This window comes from Mus caroli, unplaced genomic scaffold (assembly GCF_978045245.1).
Source record: "Mus caroli unplaced genomic scaffold, Mus_caroli_1 scaffold_13, whole genome shotgun sequence".
Classification (NCBI taxonomy): Eukaryota; Metazoa; Chordata; class Mammalia; order Rodentia; family Muridae; genus Mus; species Mus caroli.
Window position 1 is genome coordinate 111,546,545 of NW_028227268.1, and position 17,249 is coordinate 111,563,793.

At 45.1% G+C, this 17,249-nt stretch overlaps 1 protein-coding gene across 2 annotated transcripts in view; it reads left to right on the top strand.

The window, feature by feature from the left end:
* The window catches only part of Ddc (dopa decarboxylase), an 83,787-nt gene that overhangs the window by 6,029 nt on the left and 60,509 nt on the right, over nt 1-17,249 (top strand). Inside the window, exons 1-3 of one of the 2 annotated variants that reach the window (XM_029483720.2) lie at nt 1,821-1,888; nt 11,852-12,060; nt 16,130-16,243. In XM_029483720.2, the coding sequence (XP_029339580.1) occupies nt 11,860-12,060; nt 16,130-16,243 (315 nt within the window). In that variant the 5' untranslated portion in view covers nt 1,821-1,888; nt 11,852-11,859. Of the gene's footprint in view, nt 1-1,820; nt 1,889-11,851; nt 12,061-16,129; nt 16,244-17,249 lie in introns of those variants that run through there. The other variant, XM_021177576.2, reaches the window with a different exon arrangement.

The following is a 17,249-nucleotide window of genomic DNA, read 5'->3' on the forward strand; positions in this document are numbered from 1 at the left end:
ATCCCCAACCCCGTGTGTGTGTGTGTGTGTGTGTGTGTGTGTGTGTGTGTGTGTGTGTGTTTGCTCGCGTGTTGCAAGGGGAGGTATTGTCAGCCTCCTGTTCATTCAACGAGGCTCCCTCCCCAACCCCTGGTGATGGTCCCAGTTGCTGGGGTGCTCCATCTGTGCAGATAGACCTAATCTCCTTACCTCCTCCACTGTGCACATTGCTACTGTCTGCACTGGTAGTGGAGGGAGCTGCCTGTGCTTGTGCTCTGTGCATTCCACTGTCCTGGAAGCCACTTCCACTGTCTCAAAGGTGCCTTTGAAGAGATCCTGCTGGGGCCACATCATGGAGAATTCCTGACTTTGGACTGTACTCCTGACTCAACTCTGAACATGTTGTGTGTATATTATATATGCATCTGTGTTTGTGTATATGTCAGTGTATGCATATGCCTGGATACATGTGCATTTTATGTGAGCATATACATGAGCACAGTGACTGCATGCATACATTTGTATTGATGTATGTACACACATGCATTCACATTTGTGTGTACCTGTATGTGTGTTTCCTGTGTACATGTGTGTGCCTTTCTGCATATGTGTGCCTTCATGTGTGAGCTCTGTGTACATGAGTGTGTTCATTCTCTGTTCATAGGTGTGGATCCTCTGTGCATGGGTGGGTAACTTCTATGCATGTGTGTGTGCTCTCTACATGTGTTTATTGACTATCCACGTGTGTGCTCTCTACATATGGATGTGTCTCTATTAATGTGTGTGTGTACTCTGCATGTGTGTGCCATCTATTTGTGTGTGCCCCATGTACACAAGTGTGTATCCTCTATGCATATGTGTGTGCTGTTTGTGTGTGTATGCTTTTTGTGCATGTGTTTGCTCTCTTTGCATGTATGTATACTATGTTCATGTGTGTGTGCACTCTGTACATGGATATGACATCTATAAACGTGTGGGTACCCTCTATGCATATGTGTGCACTCTCTGTTTATGTGTATATGTTTTCTGTACATAATCTGTTCTCTCTGCATGTGTGAATACTCTGTATGTCTATGTGTGCTGTACACATGTGTGTGTGTTCATTCTCTATACATGTGTGCATTCTCTGTACATAACACGTTCTCTGTGAGTGTGTGTATGTATTCTCTGTGCATGTGTGTCTCTGGTTCTGATAGAGGCTTCTGCATGGTGTTGCTGTTTAAAGTCAGCCCTTCTTCCACTCTTCCTTCTCTGTATGGCCAAAGCCTTTGTTCTAGATTCACCTGGTAATGTGTACCCCTTAAAAAGAAAACAAATTTAGACCTGTAAACCACACTGATTAGCTGAATGCATGGTCTGCCTTTTCTCATTCCTATCCAGTGGGTAAAAGTGTATAGAGCCCTACATGGTTTGGATGGTGATTGGCCAAAGGAACCAGTAACGTATTTTGAAGGAGTTGAGTGAGATTTAGGTTTGGCATTCTCAGTCCCTTACAGCCTCTGTGTCAGAATTCCAGTGGTCTCTGTGGATGGATGAAGCAGGGCCAGGATGAGCCAGGATTCGCCCCTAGAATGAAACCTGGGTTTTGAGTTGCCAGGAGCCATTAGGAACCATGGTCTTTAATCCGGGTTCCACACAGTGACAGGGAACCCAGGACCCACTTCTGGGCCTCTCTCCAGGCCCCATTGTTCCCTCTGCCCTGCTGGGCTCCATCCTGTGGAGCAGGAGGCATACAGGGAAAGGGAGCAGAAGCTCTGGGTAAATAATGCAGAGAAAGCTGCTGATTGGCTTCGGGAGGCGGACACTTTGTCTACATAAATGGCAATCGCATCCTCTGTGTCTTTTAACTGTCACCAAGGAGAGAGAGAGAGCAAGAGAGCGAATAGAGAGGAGGCGACTCCAGCTGCCTGTGAGTACATCTCTTTGTCTACATGGCTCAGGGTCAGACCCCAGCACCCACTGCTGGTAGACAACGACCCTGGGGCTGGAGTGGGCGTCTGTGGTTGATTTTGGTCATGATGTCTTTCTAAGGATAGAGATACTGCTGGTTGAGAAGGCTAAGCATCCAACATGCACAGGTAACAGGGCTGCTAAGGGAACGTCCTGAGAAATTTGGTACCAGTCTCTGCCTGTCTGTTTTGAATCATTTCTATAGGAGTGCAGCATAGAATTGGGAACTTCTGATGGCTTTTTAACCCTTGCTATTTGAACTATTGTGGCAACATAACAAAGTGAGTGGACTGGCTTTCAGGAGACTCCTGCAACTGTGAGATAGAAAGCAAGAGGCAGCTTTGGGGCTGCAGAGCTAGGTGTGCCTTTACAGGTGAGGGATGACTAACAGCATCCTCTGACATATTGTAGTAATCTCATTCCTAAAGGGCTGGGCACACAATGGATGTTTAGGATCTGGGAGCTCTGTTATAAACAAGCAAGGCAGCTACAAGTAGAAAGGTGCACTCTGCCCTCCGCATCCTCTTAGCTCTAGTTTCCAAGGTAACTTTAGTCAAGTGACCTGGGTTTTCCTCTTAGTTGTTTTTTTTTTTTTTTTTTTTCTTCTTCCTCTTCTTCTTCAAAGACTTCCAGTTCAGTTCCTTGTACACAATTTCTTGTTAGGAAACACTATGTTTCTCCTCCAAAACAGGATCAAAGTAAAGGTGACAATCTCAGGAAAGCTGGCCTCCTTTAGAACTTTGAGGGGTGCCAGAGAGGAACAGACTTTGCTCTGGCTCACCCCAAGCGCAGTCGGAGCCTGCAGTATCCTAGATCAGTGTATCCCAGGACAATGAAGAACTAGCAGGGACAGGGAATCTGAATGTCTGCAGAGAAATAAGACCTTGTCATCTCTGACAGCATCCTTTTCTTTTCCCTGGACACATGGTGTGTGGGCCTCCACACATGGATTGTACTAATAAGATAAGGAAATTTACATTCTCCTTTAAAACTTCACATAGCCAAAGAAATGTCCAGGGATCTAATTCTGTTTGTTTTCCTCTCTTGGGGCTGTTGATTATCATGAAGACTTCCCCCTGAACTTTTGCAAACTCATCTTCTGTCTGGCGTTAAGTTTGAGAAAGTGTCCAGGAAATGATTGCTCATTGGTATTTTAGAACAATCTTAAGGTTGTTTTCTTGTTTCTAGGCATTCTGGCAGGAAGGCCCTCAGGAGACACAGATGTACCTCATAGGCAAGTAGAGCAGGTTTATAGGGAAAGTTAAAATCCCATTGACTGAGTGGCATGAGGTGGTAAGGAAGTAGGCTTGCCTTTCTGCTGGGATAGGCCCATGTATACATACCCCTTTTGATATATGTAAGCGTATGCAAGCCAACTGTTGCTTCCTGTCTACTCTCTTCCTTCTGAAGAGGGCTCTGCTCTGCAAAGCTGATGTGCAAATGGAGGGAACAGAGGACAGCAGGCTAGCCCAGCCTGTTCCCATGGAGATGCACCTAAGGTAGTAGGCAGCATGGTGTCTTAGTCCTCCTCCTGAAGCTACTCTTCTGTCCTCCTGTGAGTTAGGGGTGGCAGAAACCTAGTGGCAAAGGCTGGACCACTGCAACTGTACTTGGGGTTGCAGCTAACATCTCCATCAGTCCTGGCAGGAGAGCTGTTGAGGTCCACCTGTGCCTCTCAGGCTACAGAGACAGGGTGGGATACCCAGGTCAAGGGCTGATTGCGAAGAGGCTGGCTTCAGAAGGAGAGAAGACTGTGCCCATCCACACTTGCTGGCTCTGTGACTTGGGTTATCTGTAATAATAATCCTTACCTCACCTTACACGGTTATTGAGTACTAAGTAAGATACTGTGAATACCATGTGCTTAACAGAAGGTTAGGAAATACCTATTTGTTTGGTTTCTTGGACAATATAATGTGACAACCAAATGTCAATGTATTCTCAGAACTGAATGTGGAAGAGTCTGAAATACAGGGTTCTTAGCAACACAGTGACAGACCAGCAACTGTGCTGACGAATTGAGAAGTCAGTGTTTACCATTGACCTCATTCTTGAGAGAAAATTGAGACTATCAGAAGCGGGTACCAAAGGGCACCAAATAAACCCACAGTGCCAGGTGTCAGTGTTTGCAAAGACAATAAACCAATATGAGACTATTACGGAGAGGCAGTCACTAGAACACAGACTGAGGGGTCTCTAGCCTACAGGAAAGGCAAGTGAACTGTGAGACTTGGTAAATTATTGGCTATGTTTTTGCAGATAGGCATATGGAGAAAGTCAAATACAAACAGAAAAAAAAAAAGAAAGCGATCTCTCAGTCCCAAATGTTATCTTTTTTTCTTTTAAAGTCACAAATGTTATGATTTTTTTTTCTAGTTTTCTATAGCTTGGGTCACAGCATGGTGATATGATTAGAAATAGTATTTCCCCAGGAGAACAGAGCTGAAAATCATTACTTAAACTCTATACACTTTCAGCCAAGAAAATATTTAGATGTATCATGGTTACAAAAGAGGAAATAGGAAGGAATCAGTGACCCCTTTCTCATCTGCAGAAGGGCAAGGGTAGGGAGAACTGGTACACTGTGAGCATCCTGAGCATCATTACAGTTCTGTGTGGAGTGTGGAATTGTGGGTATCTCACAGGTTGGAAATGGAGTTCAAAGGACTGTGGTTTCTATACTTCCAAGCTCATATGTCCCATTTTACCACAGGACATAGTGGTTATAGGAAGTGAGACCTTGTGGGTGCTTGGGTCTGGAAGACGGGAATGAGGTGAGCCCTCGTTCCTTTCTCCATGAACACTGCAAGAAGCCAATAGTGTGAGCCTGGGATAGGCACCCTGCCTGAAAGCAAATGTGATTTCAGAATCCTAGCCCCTGCAACTTTATAAAACCATTGTTTGTGGGGTGTAAGCCACCTGGTTTGCCATGTCTTCTGCAGTGGCACAAATGGACTAATGTGAAAGACTGGCTATGGTTACATCTCAACAAGTGCTGTCTAGGCTTCTTGTTTTCCTTCGTAATGAACATGGCCTCTTACCAACTAATGTGCCTCTGAAGCCGGTATATTATATGCCCTGGGAGGCATTTGGGCATCATGACTGTGCCTGAGGCTCAGGGGATGATCAGACCCCAAGTTCTGATGCCGCTTTAGGACACTTTTCTAGCAGTTGTCAGGCAATGGGCATTTGCAACATCTGTTAAGATGCTCAGAGCTCATGTTAGTTCAGGGGTAGTAGGAGCCAGAGCCTGAATTCAACTAAAACGGGACCTTGCTAACAGGGTATTCTGGTTCGGTGGAGTGGTTCAGTTATACTGTTATTGACAGGTGACAAGACATCTAGTGGAAGGTCCTTAGGTCATTGGGATATCCCTGAGAAGGAGACCATGGGACCCTGATCTCTCTTTTCTCTTTCTTTCCTGCCTGACCAGTGGCCAGAAACACATGCCACCCAAAGATAAACCCAAATCAGATATGAGCATAGACTTGAGCTCTGAGTGCTGTCTCCATATTCCCTGGCTCTGACTTTTAGAAGATCTGTGGTTAGTGCAGGCTACTTCTCAAGACTGAAAAGGAAATGGTGGGTGGTTACAGAACGGTGGCAGGCTTTCCACTCGAAAGGGAAGCTTTCGAGCCATAGGGCAGAAATGCAAGCAAGATCGTGTGAGGGAGTGGCCTCTACAGCCAGAAAAAAAAAAAAAAAAAAACCTTGTGCTGCTGCTGCTGCTGCTGCTGCTGCTGCTGCTGCTGCTGCTGCTGCTCAGTGAATTTTCCCCCTTACTTAAAACACTAAAACACCCAAATTTGTGTCTGGTGTAGAGCAGACTAGTCTGTGGTTTGTAAACATGGGAAGTGGAAGCAGGAAGAATAGGAGTACAAGACCATTCTGAGCCTCAATCTAGCCTGGGATGCAGGAGGCAAAGCAGAGAGAGAAAAGGGGAGCAACAGGAAGGGGAGGGGAGGGGAGGGGAAGGGAGGGGAGGGGAGGAGGAGGAGAAGGAGGAGGAGAGGGGAGGGGAGGAGGAGGAGAGGGGAGGGGAGGAGGAGGAGAAGGAGAGGAGGAGAAGGAGGAAAGGAGAAGAGGGGAGGGGAGGGGAGGGGAGGGGAGGGGAGAGGAGAGGAGAGGAGAGGGGAGGGGAGGGGAGGGGAGGGGAGGGGAGGGGAGGGGAGGGGAGAGGAGAGGAGAGGAGAGGAGAGGAGAGGAGAGGAGAGGAGAGGAGAGGAGAGGAGAGGAGAGGAGAGGAGAGGAGAGGAGAGGAGAGGAGAGGAGAGGAGAGGAGGATTCTCACATCCCACCCCCCTCCCCTGCACAATACTTCCCTGCTGCCTAATAAAAGTTTTTCCTGAGTGCGACTGGGCTGCAGGCACTCAGCATGTAGCCTCTTTTCATCCTATGGATGGCACTCCTGGGGGTGCTTTCATGCCTGTTTGCCTTTGCAAAAGTTGACAGGAAACCTTAGAAAGGTTGAAGGTTGAAGGCTCCATGGTAATTGAAGATGAACCCTTGACCTTGGATCACCTGACACTGGCACATACCAAGCAGCTCTTGAGCCAATTTTGACTATTCTTGTGCTTCACAGTTAACAGTGGGGGAAAAAACGCTGGCCAGAAAATTCATTTAAAAGCATTTCATTAGCCAGCATCTTCAGAGTCTAAAAAGGCTTAGGGGACATGGGAGTTTGTTGTTGAGATGAAGTTTCAGATAGTCTTTCTTCAAATTATTAGCGATTTCTCATGGCTAGAAACATTTCTTATGGTTTCGGATAGAAGCATGGAAATGTGAAATGCTAGGCAGGACCATGCATGGGTGTTTGGAACTTCGCTGTCCTTCCCTCGGCCCACAGGACCTTACACCCTGACACATGCCACAGTAGAATGTACATGTCCCTTCAGTGAAGCAGGCTTCAGGTCCGCAACAGGAAGTCTTCACCAAGGTCCCACAGAAGTAGAATTACTGTACCACCTCCCATTCAATTTGTAAGAATGTAAGTAGGGGCCTAGATTGGACTCTAGGAAACTGGCTATGGCAGACGAGTCCAAGAAGAGAAATTGCAGAGAGTAAAAACTATAGCCTAGGCATGGTTAAAATTATCTGATCCCAGAGCAGATGAGGGTGTGGTTGTGGGTGTCTCTACAGTAGCTATGACTCTACCAGAGATGTGATAAGCAGCTTTTTGAGATGTCATAAAAGCACGGTTGGATCCAACATACAATAGAGCAGAAATAAAATATTTACAAGGCTGAACGGATTCATTCATTTATTTATTCACTTATTCTCGGTTACCAAAGGACAGCAGTGGAACAGAAAGCTACAACAATAATAACTTCGTAACTGAGGGTTGATTGGGAGTTCTTATCTTCCTAAAGCCCATGAGTATAGAGCTGTGCTGACTGTCATTCCTATGATAAAGCCTCCAGGGAGGTGCCTGGCTCCCCACACAGGCACCAACCATGACAGGGCTTCCGTGCAAAATCTATGCGGTGCAGCTGCTGCCGAGACAAATCAGGTTGTGTCAACAGAAACCCTTTCAGGGTCTGGAGAAGTGTAGGCCGTTGGCCTTATCACCGTCTACATCTTCCAGCTAATATTTGCCCAGCTCGGAGCCATGAATATCAGACAGCTCCAAAATGAGCGTGAGAGTCTCTTGAGGCTTTGCTCTAAGTACCTTCTGCAAAGGTTTCAGTGGAAAATAATCTTCAAATAAATGACAGGATGGTTTGAAAAGAATAAGCAGGTATTACGTTACTGTTTGACTAGGAATATTTCCTTCCATAGCGGGGGTGCATGCTTATTTGTTTTTCCCTGGCACATCCTGCTTTGTCCATAAAGCTATGTTATTCCCAGGAGACAGACACCACTGCTGGGCTGGGAGGCTGAGGGCCTCTCTCAGGTTTGTATGACATTCAGATACTTCAGCTTCCTATAAAAAGGGATTGCAAAAATGGTTACTTTTAAAGGCATAAAAATCACATGTGAGGTTCAAATCATAAGGGGGAATTTGTGAGATTTTGACACATAAAAATTAAATCTCCTGCAAAAGCTCTTCATTCTGAGTCTTAAAAGTCAGAATAAAATCACCCCACATTAGGTCAGACAAAAATGAGGAAAACATCACAAAACATAAACAAACAGATATGACGGTAGAAGATTTTTTTTTAATGTGTTAGGATCCTTGCAATTAAATAAAAAGTTGCTGGTATCTAGTGGAAGATACAGTGAATAAGCAATTCATAAATGAAGAAATCCAGACGTCAGAGCAACATCTAAGCACTGGTTGATTTCAATAATCAGAGGTAAAAGAGAACCATTCATGCTTAGGAGACAGGTTAAGTTTAAAATTAACCTCTGTGACTGTATAGCACTCCCCATCAAAGGAGAAGCCTGATAAAACAGTGTGCTCAGAGAAATTTAGCAGTATAATTTAAAAACACTAAAGCCATATATCTCTAGAAAAATTTGTCCTAAAGAAGTGATCAAATGTTTTCCACTTTTCGGACTTTTTCGTTTTTTTTTTTTTTTTAGTGTGAAACAAAAAAAAAAAAAAAAAAAAAAAAAAAAAAACCATGCAGAACAGGTAAGAGGCTTGCTTTAGAGTAATTATCAAAAGCTACTAGAATAATTGCCTGTAATTCATAGGGAGCTACGGTTCAAGACCTACAGAGGCTCCCTGAAACTAAGGGCAGAAATGTATCCTATGCATATGTACCTGGGCTGAAGCTTATTTCACAAGTAAGACACAGAAAGAAGTTAACGATAGCGAATATGCAACGGGAAAGTTATTGCGTTAGTACGAGGCTTACTTGGACAAAGAACTGCTGTGTTGTGACGACTAACAGGCAGTAGTATATTATACAGTGGAGAAACACTGAACTAAAGGATGCTTTATGTACGTGGTGACACAGAACAGGAAGGCACAGATGCCATTATGCTATTCAGATGAGTGTACAACTTAAAAATTGCAAGCCATATATTTTCCATTCAACGTTTTGGGGTTGCAGCTGACTTCAAGTAACTGAAACCTCAGAAGAAGAAAATCGAAACAATGGGGAGCTACTATAACTGACAATTCTTCGTAGCACTGTCCAAAGCTATTCCTATGTATCTATTCAATACAATAAATTGATTGTGGCGGTACTCTCATTACCAAAACAAAAATCTTGATTTTTATTTTCAGTTAAGGAAAACGAGAGTTAATATGGTAGCAATTCGAGAAGTGTGTTGGTGTATAGCCACTAAACATGAGTCAGGATCTGTATGAATAGGTCATCTCTTGACCCTGAACCTCAGCTCTGCAGTTTGACGCCCTCCTCCCGCCACCTTTTCCCACAAACAGAGCTGGAAACAGGTAATGATGGTAATACTCAGCAAAGGAGGGGCACCATCTGACTGTAGCCAGGTCCCAGTGCGTATGTAGTATGTCATCGTGAGAAGGCACAGGACAGAATGCATTTATCAATATGGTTTCCCTCCTGCCTCCTGCTTAGCTGTAATTTATAGCTTATCTTATATATCACCATTGTCTCCTAAGCACTCTTGGCTGAAATGTGTACCCAAATGGTAACTCCGAAATGGAGGCTGGGTCATCTTTAAATCATGCCTGTGTGTAGTCCCTTTAGTGGAGAACATTGGAGGAAGGAAAAACCTGATCAGGCACGTTGTCCTTGGATACCAACTATCTCCTAGCTCAACATTAGTCAGCTTAAACCCAGTTTGACAAAGAAGCCCTGCAAAGCGGATATTGCTAGCATCTAATCACATGTATCTCATCTCTTTCCACCCTTGGTATCTGATCCAGCTTGCTACTTCCCAACCCTGAGACTAACTCCTATGTTCTCAGTAATTTTTCTTACTCATTGGGTTTAGTGGGTGCTATCATCGTTGCCCTTGGTTGATTGGTTAGAGTGAGAGACACCTAGGAAATTGGTAAAGCACATGTCTCGCTGCTTATGGGACGATATTACCAGAAACTCTTGGAGGGTGGTCAGTGAACTGACAGAAGAACTAGCTTTGCATCTGAGCAGCACCAATAGACTGGGTCAGATGAATCAAAAGGCTAAAGGAGGAAGTTCTACTGCTCTGCCCTAGCAGGTATCTGTTTTTTGCTGCTGTCCTGACTGGTGAACATCAGACTCTGGCTTCTTCTGTCTCTCAATAAATACCAACACCCAATGACTCCCTGTGGTACCTCCAGGGCTTTGATTTTTGGTTGATCATTGGTCGATCCTGTACGGAGACTTCCGGTTTCTTGGACTTAAGTGCCAACTTGTTTCTAGTCCTCCAGCTTGCTGACAGCCATTGTGAGAAGAAACAGCCTCTGAGCATGTGAGTCAACCCAATAAACTCCCTTTTGTAGTTAGAAGTATATGTATATGGTGGGCTTCACTCCTCCGGAAAGCCCTGAGTAATCCCCCTTTGGCTACAGCTCCCCATCTGTCCCTGGTGTTTCAAAGTTGAGGGCAAACTTTTTTCCCCTATGCAATACTCTTGAATAAAAATCTGTCTTCCCATTTTAAAAAAGTGTCTGATGAATCATTTTGAACGCATTTAACATCACAAAATCTGTCCAGCCCCCCCTCCCATCCCAGACAATGGGGAGCATGGGGCAGTGCTGGGAACATGACATGAAGGTCAGCTCCATTGCTAATCACAATGGATTTGACTCATCCCCAGTACTTACTCTGATGGAAAATCCATCTTCAATTACAAAGCTCTGGACTAAGGGAGGGATTTAGAAATGTATCCTTTGTTTAGCTTTCAATTGTCTCTCACAAATTTAGAAACTATTCAGGAAAGACACATGTTACAAATGGGGATGATAGGATTCTAGCAGGTTGTCTATCTTTCTCGCTTCGAAAATACATTTGATTTTTACCAAACATAAATTCCAGACACCCAGGTTCTCCAGCATGCTAACTTGTATCTGAATCCTCACTTAAGGCTCACTCTGCCTTCCTGACCAAGTACAGAGCCAGGGAACTCTGCGAATCATCAGAAGCACACAATCCCCCTGCGGTTGAACCAGGCGCTTCTCTGCCTTGTGTTCTGAGCTCTTGTGATGTAAATTAAGAGTCCTTTCGCCCCCTAATCTGCTTTGACCTCATCTTTTATATTGTTTCTGTTTTTCTTGTGATTTTACTGTTTAAAACGACTCAAGAAATGTACTGCAAAAAGGTTGTCTCATGATCTGCAGCCCAAGTAAGCCGCAGTAAGTGCCTGGTAGAAAAATGACTGTATGTCAGTTTTACTCAGATTGTTGGAATGTTGAAGAAGATAACGAACACAAACTCTGATAGCTGCCTGTGTGTCTGACTTGGGTAATATAAAGAAAGTACCATTCTGATAAGCAGATTATAGGCAAAGGTGCAGGTTACCAGGAGATGGGATTCCAGGAAAAGATATATCTAGCTTTGGACAGGGCTGTGCTGTCTTAGGCTCTGGGCTGAGCTTCCACAGATTGTGGCCCTACCCTTACCCATTCTTCAGGGGCTGCCGTAACCATCTTCATCTCTCAGCTGAAAAGTGGGGCTCGAAGTGCAAGGCTCTCATTCAGATGGCTAACAAAGGGTACATACAGGCAGAATGTGGGCCAGAATGGGAACCAGTATTTGTCATTAAAGTCGGAGGGATCCATAACTGTGTGCTTCTTGCATTTTACTGCAATGTTTTTATTTTTAAATAAGGGTGCTGTTCTGTCTTCTGCTGACTGTCTTGTGAGATGTGGAGTGGCCATTGTGCAGCACTGTGTGGATCCAGTGGCATGTCTATCTCATCCAGACATAGAAGGCGGCAAGGGATGCTGGGTTGGGGACTGAGGGTCTCTATGATATAGAATCACTGCTCCCTGGACTTGCCCCCCCACCCCCGCCCAGTTCAGAGTTATAATGTTTTATTGGTTGATTTCTATTCTCTCTGTGGGCAGTTTTCAACATGGATTCCCGTGAATTCCGGAGGAGAGGCAAGGAGATGGTGGATTATATAGCTGACTATCTGGATGGCATTGAGGGACGTCCAGTGTACCCTGATGTGGAACCTGGCTACCTTCGGCCCCTGATCCCTGCCACTGCCCCCCAGGAGCCAGAAACATACGAGGACATAATCAAAGACATCGAGAAGATAATCATGCCAGGGGTAAGTGAGTATGGATTTGAGGTCAAATAACAGCTGGGCTTATGCCTATAAAGCACCCACTGAAAGCTGTACTTCCAGTGTCATGGGGTCACCACAACAGGTAAGCTAAAGAGAAACTCCTAACCTTTGTTTTGCTTTCAGCGGAGACAACTTAGGTTTAGAGAAGTTATGTGGTCCATGAAGCTCTCATGGGAGAGTAAAGGATAGAGCCAAACTACATAGGCTCTAACGGTAGTGCGAGGGCTTTCTCCAAGGCCTCCAAGACCAGTATTGGCATCACCATACTGGGTTCCTAGAGTGTTATTCTTTGATAGCATGAAAAAATAAGCTCCTAGTGGTTGATTGCAAGTAGTTTAATTAATTACCCTAAATAAAGGTACTTGCACCGTTCTTATATCTGCCAAAGGATAACTTTCATGTACACAGAGAATGTTTTCTCCATTTTGTTTGGGCATGGACAGTTGTGCACAGGTTCTGCCTAAGGGCACAGAATAGCTGAGCTATCCCTGATAGTCAGAGGGATCAAAGGGTGGCAGTGAATCTCAGTGCCACGTCTCCAGAGTACTACTTTACCCAGCAAGCAATTTACCTAAAAGCCTATCCTTTAACATGGCCTTGAACAAATGGGTGTGACCCTGATCATCAATTCCTGTACGAAGTCTGGGCCTGGTGCTGGTAACACTGGCGGATTGCACACACCCCTACTGGGGCTTACTGGTTGTGACTTTAAGGTGAGCGAGGAGCAGGCAGGAGGGGATCTGACAGAGTGGATAGTCTGCTCTTGTTTTCACAGAGAACACAGAGGCTCTGGGGAGGTGCATAGTCAGCCAAAGTCCTGGGCTTCAGACTCAGCTCCTCGGTTCCAGAACATCTCTCACAGCCCTTGTCAAGTTTCATCTTAAGGAGATTTCCCATGGCATTTGTTCTTTGAATATAACTCAAAATTCTGGCTCTGGCTTGGGAGTTGAGCAAATAAACTAAGCCGTTCAGCATAAAGCCAGTACAGGGAGGCCTAGTCAAATGTCAGGCCAAGTAGGAATACAGGAGCGCAGTGCTGGAAAAATGTGCGGTCCTCCCGCAGGAGTCTGTGTTCTATAGGAGTATTCACTGTGCAGAGCAAAGCTGGAAAATGCAGAGGCTCTGGCATTAGCTCCCCAAGTTACAGATCCAGCCAGCCCCCTGCTAGCTGTGGTTAACCAGAAGTTAGAAGAGTCTGTGCTCTGCAGAGCCAGTGTAGAACTATCCGCCCCACACATTCTGTGGCTATTCACAGAGAGGAGAGCAGGGGAGTGTGCTTTCCAGTCAGGATTCACCCTGGGAGGGCGGCAGACAGTGTGGAGCCTCCAGGTACCTGAAAGAAACTGAGGCCCTGGGCCCCATCTGTGCCCTCTGGCCCTCTGCCTTTGTGCAGTCTTTGGCCTCTTCCTCTATGGGGCTTTGCAATTACACTTTATAAAGGCATTTCCGCAAAGACAAGCGCGTTACCACTACAGATGTTTTGGTTTTTATCTGAACATTCTTTTTTTTTTTTCCCTAAAGCCTCATGGGCCTCACTCCTGCTCTGCTGAACACATCACTCAGCCCTGAAGTTCTCCAGAGCCTCGGAGACTCACTGTCAGCCCCTCCCTCCCCCTCCCTTTCTCCCTCCCTCCCCCTTTCCTGTTCTTCATTACCCTGATTTTCTTCCACTCTCACTTTTTTTTCCCCCTCTGGCTCTGTCCCACTCCCAGGCCTGGAGACAGACTTGCAATGAGCCTTGCTGGAATCTTCCAGCTTTTAATGAGCTATCCTAGTTGGCTATCTTCTTAATCGGGGCTTGCTCGTGCCACATAAAGGCCTAGTGTGGTTTTACTGAGAAAAGACATGTTTATATCTTTGCAAAGACTATGAAAAAAAAAAAAAAGCAATGTGTTAGTCAGCTTTCTGACCCTGTAACACAGCTGGAATGACAAACTTACATGGGGACAAGGTTCATTTTGACATGTAGTTTTGGAGGTTCAGCTGCAGGACTCCTTGGTCTTGTTGCTTTTTGCTCGTGGTGAGCCAATACATCATGGCCAAAGCACACAGCAGAGGAAATCGACTCACTTCAGGGCTGGAAAGCATTGCAGGTCGGGGGGCGGGGCGGGAGGTTGCCATCACAGCCTCCTTTGAGGGCACATCAGCAAAGGCCTCTTAGTATCTCCCACTAGTGCCACCTTGGGGTGTGAGCCTCAAACTTAAGGAACTTTCGGAATTCTTAAGAGCCACACTATAGCAAGCTGTTATAATAAAGAATGTAGACGTGGCAGCTTCGACTTGTCTCAAGTCTGTGGAGGTTGGGTTCAGATAAGGGCTTCTTAAGTTACAGAGAGCAGCTTTGTGCTCTACAGTGGTAGGGAGCTAGCTCTGGTCTCCTCCTCCCCCACCACCACACTTAACGTCTCCCCTCTAATAGCTCCTTCTATGCCTGACACCCAATGCTCCTCACATCCTGCAGACCCCTACTTTCATCTTTACTTGAATGTTTACATGGAGTGATTTGAGCTCCCAGCTTCTATAATGACAGGATCTAGGCCCCTCCTGTTCTGAGGGATCATCTTTCCTCGTACTCTGGTGAAGAACGAATGCCTCTTTTCCGTCTCTGCCCGCAGTTCACTTTGTGAAATCTCTTCCCCAGGACAGGCATATCCTTAAAAAAAATTGTATATATATATATATATATATATATGTATATATATATATATATATATACCAGCCTAAGACTGTGCCTCATCACAGAAATTTGTACTTTGTACAGAGGAGAGTTTCTGAGTGAATGTTCCTTACACTGGAAAATATATCCTGATTTCAGAGATGTTAAAACCCTCAGAGTTTTGTCTTATAATCACTGAAAAAGAAACATTTATTTGACTAGAATCTGGAAGAGAAAAGTCAGAAATAGTCTCACCTAGCTAGTGATGCAGAAAGAAACATAGCTTCTGGTTTGGGGAAATCAGGAGTGGCCCATTTTTCCAGAATCTTTTGACAGAACCATATAAGCAAGCATTCTGAACTTTTCAGAGAGAAATATTTCCTTAGCCTGCTCAAACCACCACACAGAAGATCAACTTTCAATCTTTCAAAAGTGGAATTTTTTATTTAATGAAATTCGGTGGTGGGGTGGGATTTGTGTTCAAACTTTCCAAATGGATACAGTCCGTGCCCTCCATAAATTCTGGAATTGTTAGTCTATGATCAGTCTCATATCTCCTTATACAAGCCCAAATCCCATCACAAAGCCCCACTCTCATGATCTACGTACCTTGCCAAAGCCCTGGCTCCTAATACTGCCATTTGGGGCTGGAGATGTTGTTTCAACATACACATTGCAAGGGAAAGACTGCTCATGCAGCCAGTTCTGGTCTGTGTGTCCTCACCACTGTCCTGGTTCCCACCATCCCAGGGATTCCAAAGATCACTACCTATGAGGCTCTTTTCCCTGTCAGTCTGAGCTTTTCCACTGTACCTAAGTCAGGGTTGGCACGGAGTAGGTTGTTTTCCTCTTCTGTGCTAGAGGAAGCAAGGGAGATTGTGGCTATTATGAGAAACCGAGGTAGCAACAGCTCTTCTTAAAGGAACTGATTGTTGGATGGACCAGATTGTACAAGACAGTGGAAAGGGACAATACCAAAAAAAAAATTGTTTTTAAAAATTGGGTATTAAAAAAAACCAAAATAGACAAAAGCAACTGAATTTGTTAGGGCAGTTTTGAGAAAACCAAGCTTTTTGCACTAGGATCTCGGTTGTCTGGTGCACTGCTTTCCCTGTCCAGAGAACCCAGGAAGAACCCAAAGAGGTATTGCTGTCGTTCCTACCTAGAGACTTCACGTGTTATGAAACAAATATAATAATTCCTATATTATCTTCTGAAGACAGCATTTCCTTCTTGACTAGCAAGGATTGAAGCACAAACAGGAAGTCTGTTTACTGTAATGATAATGGGGTGAAATTCAGACAGAAAGTATAGGATGATTGAACTTGAGAAACTCTGCCCAAGTTGCCGTCTACAGGCACCTTGAGGAATTCACCACTTTCCTCCTCCCCACAGGTAACACACTGGCACAGTCCCTATTTCTTCGCTTACTTCCCCACGGCTAGCTCATACCCGGCTATGCTTGCAGACATGCTGTGCGGTGCTATTGGCTGCATTGGTTTCTCCTGGGTGAGTATCTCCAAGACACTGGTGGGATCTATTCTTGCATGAGGAGGTGAGCCCTTTGCACACAGGACAGAAACAGGTGGCTCTGTCACCTGTAGGTAGCAGGGCTACTTTGCAGAAAGCAGAGCCTGGGTCCCAGGGAGGAAGTTTCTAAGGGAAGAGAAATTCTGAGTGGAATATGGGAGAGGGAGGAAGGAGAAGGAGAAAGATAGAGGGGAGAGGGAGGAAAGGAGGGGAGGAAAAGAGAAGAAGCAAGGAGAGAGGAAAGGAATGGAGGAGAAGGGGGAAGGGGAGAGGAGAAAAGGGAAAGAAGAGAAGAGAAGGAAGAGAAGAGAGAAGAGAAGAGAAGAGAAGAGAAGAGAAGAGAAGAGAAGAGAAGAGAAGAGAAGAGAAGAGAAGAGAAGAGAAGAGAAGAGAAGAGAAGAGAAGAGAAGAGAAGAGAAGAGAAGAGGAGAGGATTCGGCATAGTACTGTTTTTTGGTTTCTGTTTGGTTTTTTTGTTTTTTTTGTTTTTTTGTTTTTTAATAACCACTTGATTTGAATCAAAATCCCAGTTCAAGGTTCTGAAGCTTCCATTCCCCCAAGACCAGAAGATTGCTATGCACTCTGACTTTGGAGACGGTTCCTACCCTTGACTCATTCATCTGCCTCCCACCAGCCTACTGTCCAGCCTATCTGATGGGCAAGGAGGCAGAGCAAAAGTGCTAAAAATAGACCCATGCCTGCCTACAGGCTACTCACCCCTCCCTGTGTGAGGTCCTCTTCTACATGGAGTAAAGACTTAGAAAGTTCCCTACTCTGAAGGCATCTGGCCTAGGTTTCCCAGAGCTCTGTGTCCCAGCTGTGTGCTTCAGGCAAGATTTGAAGCAGATGTCATTGGCTCTCAGGTTCTGGGCCTGCTCACTCCATGAAGAGTTCCTCAAAGCCTAGAAATGTCTTGGGCTCTCTAGATAGAGAGTGAGTGTCTCCAATATTTGTGCCTTGGATTCTTGTGCTTATGAATTCTCAG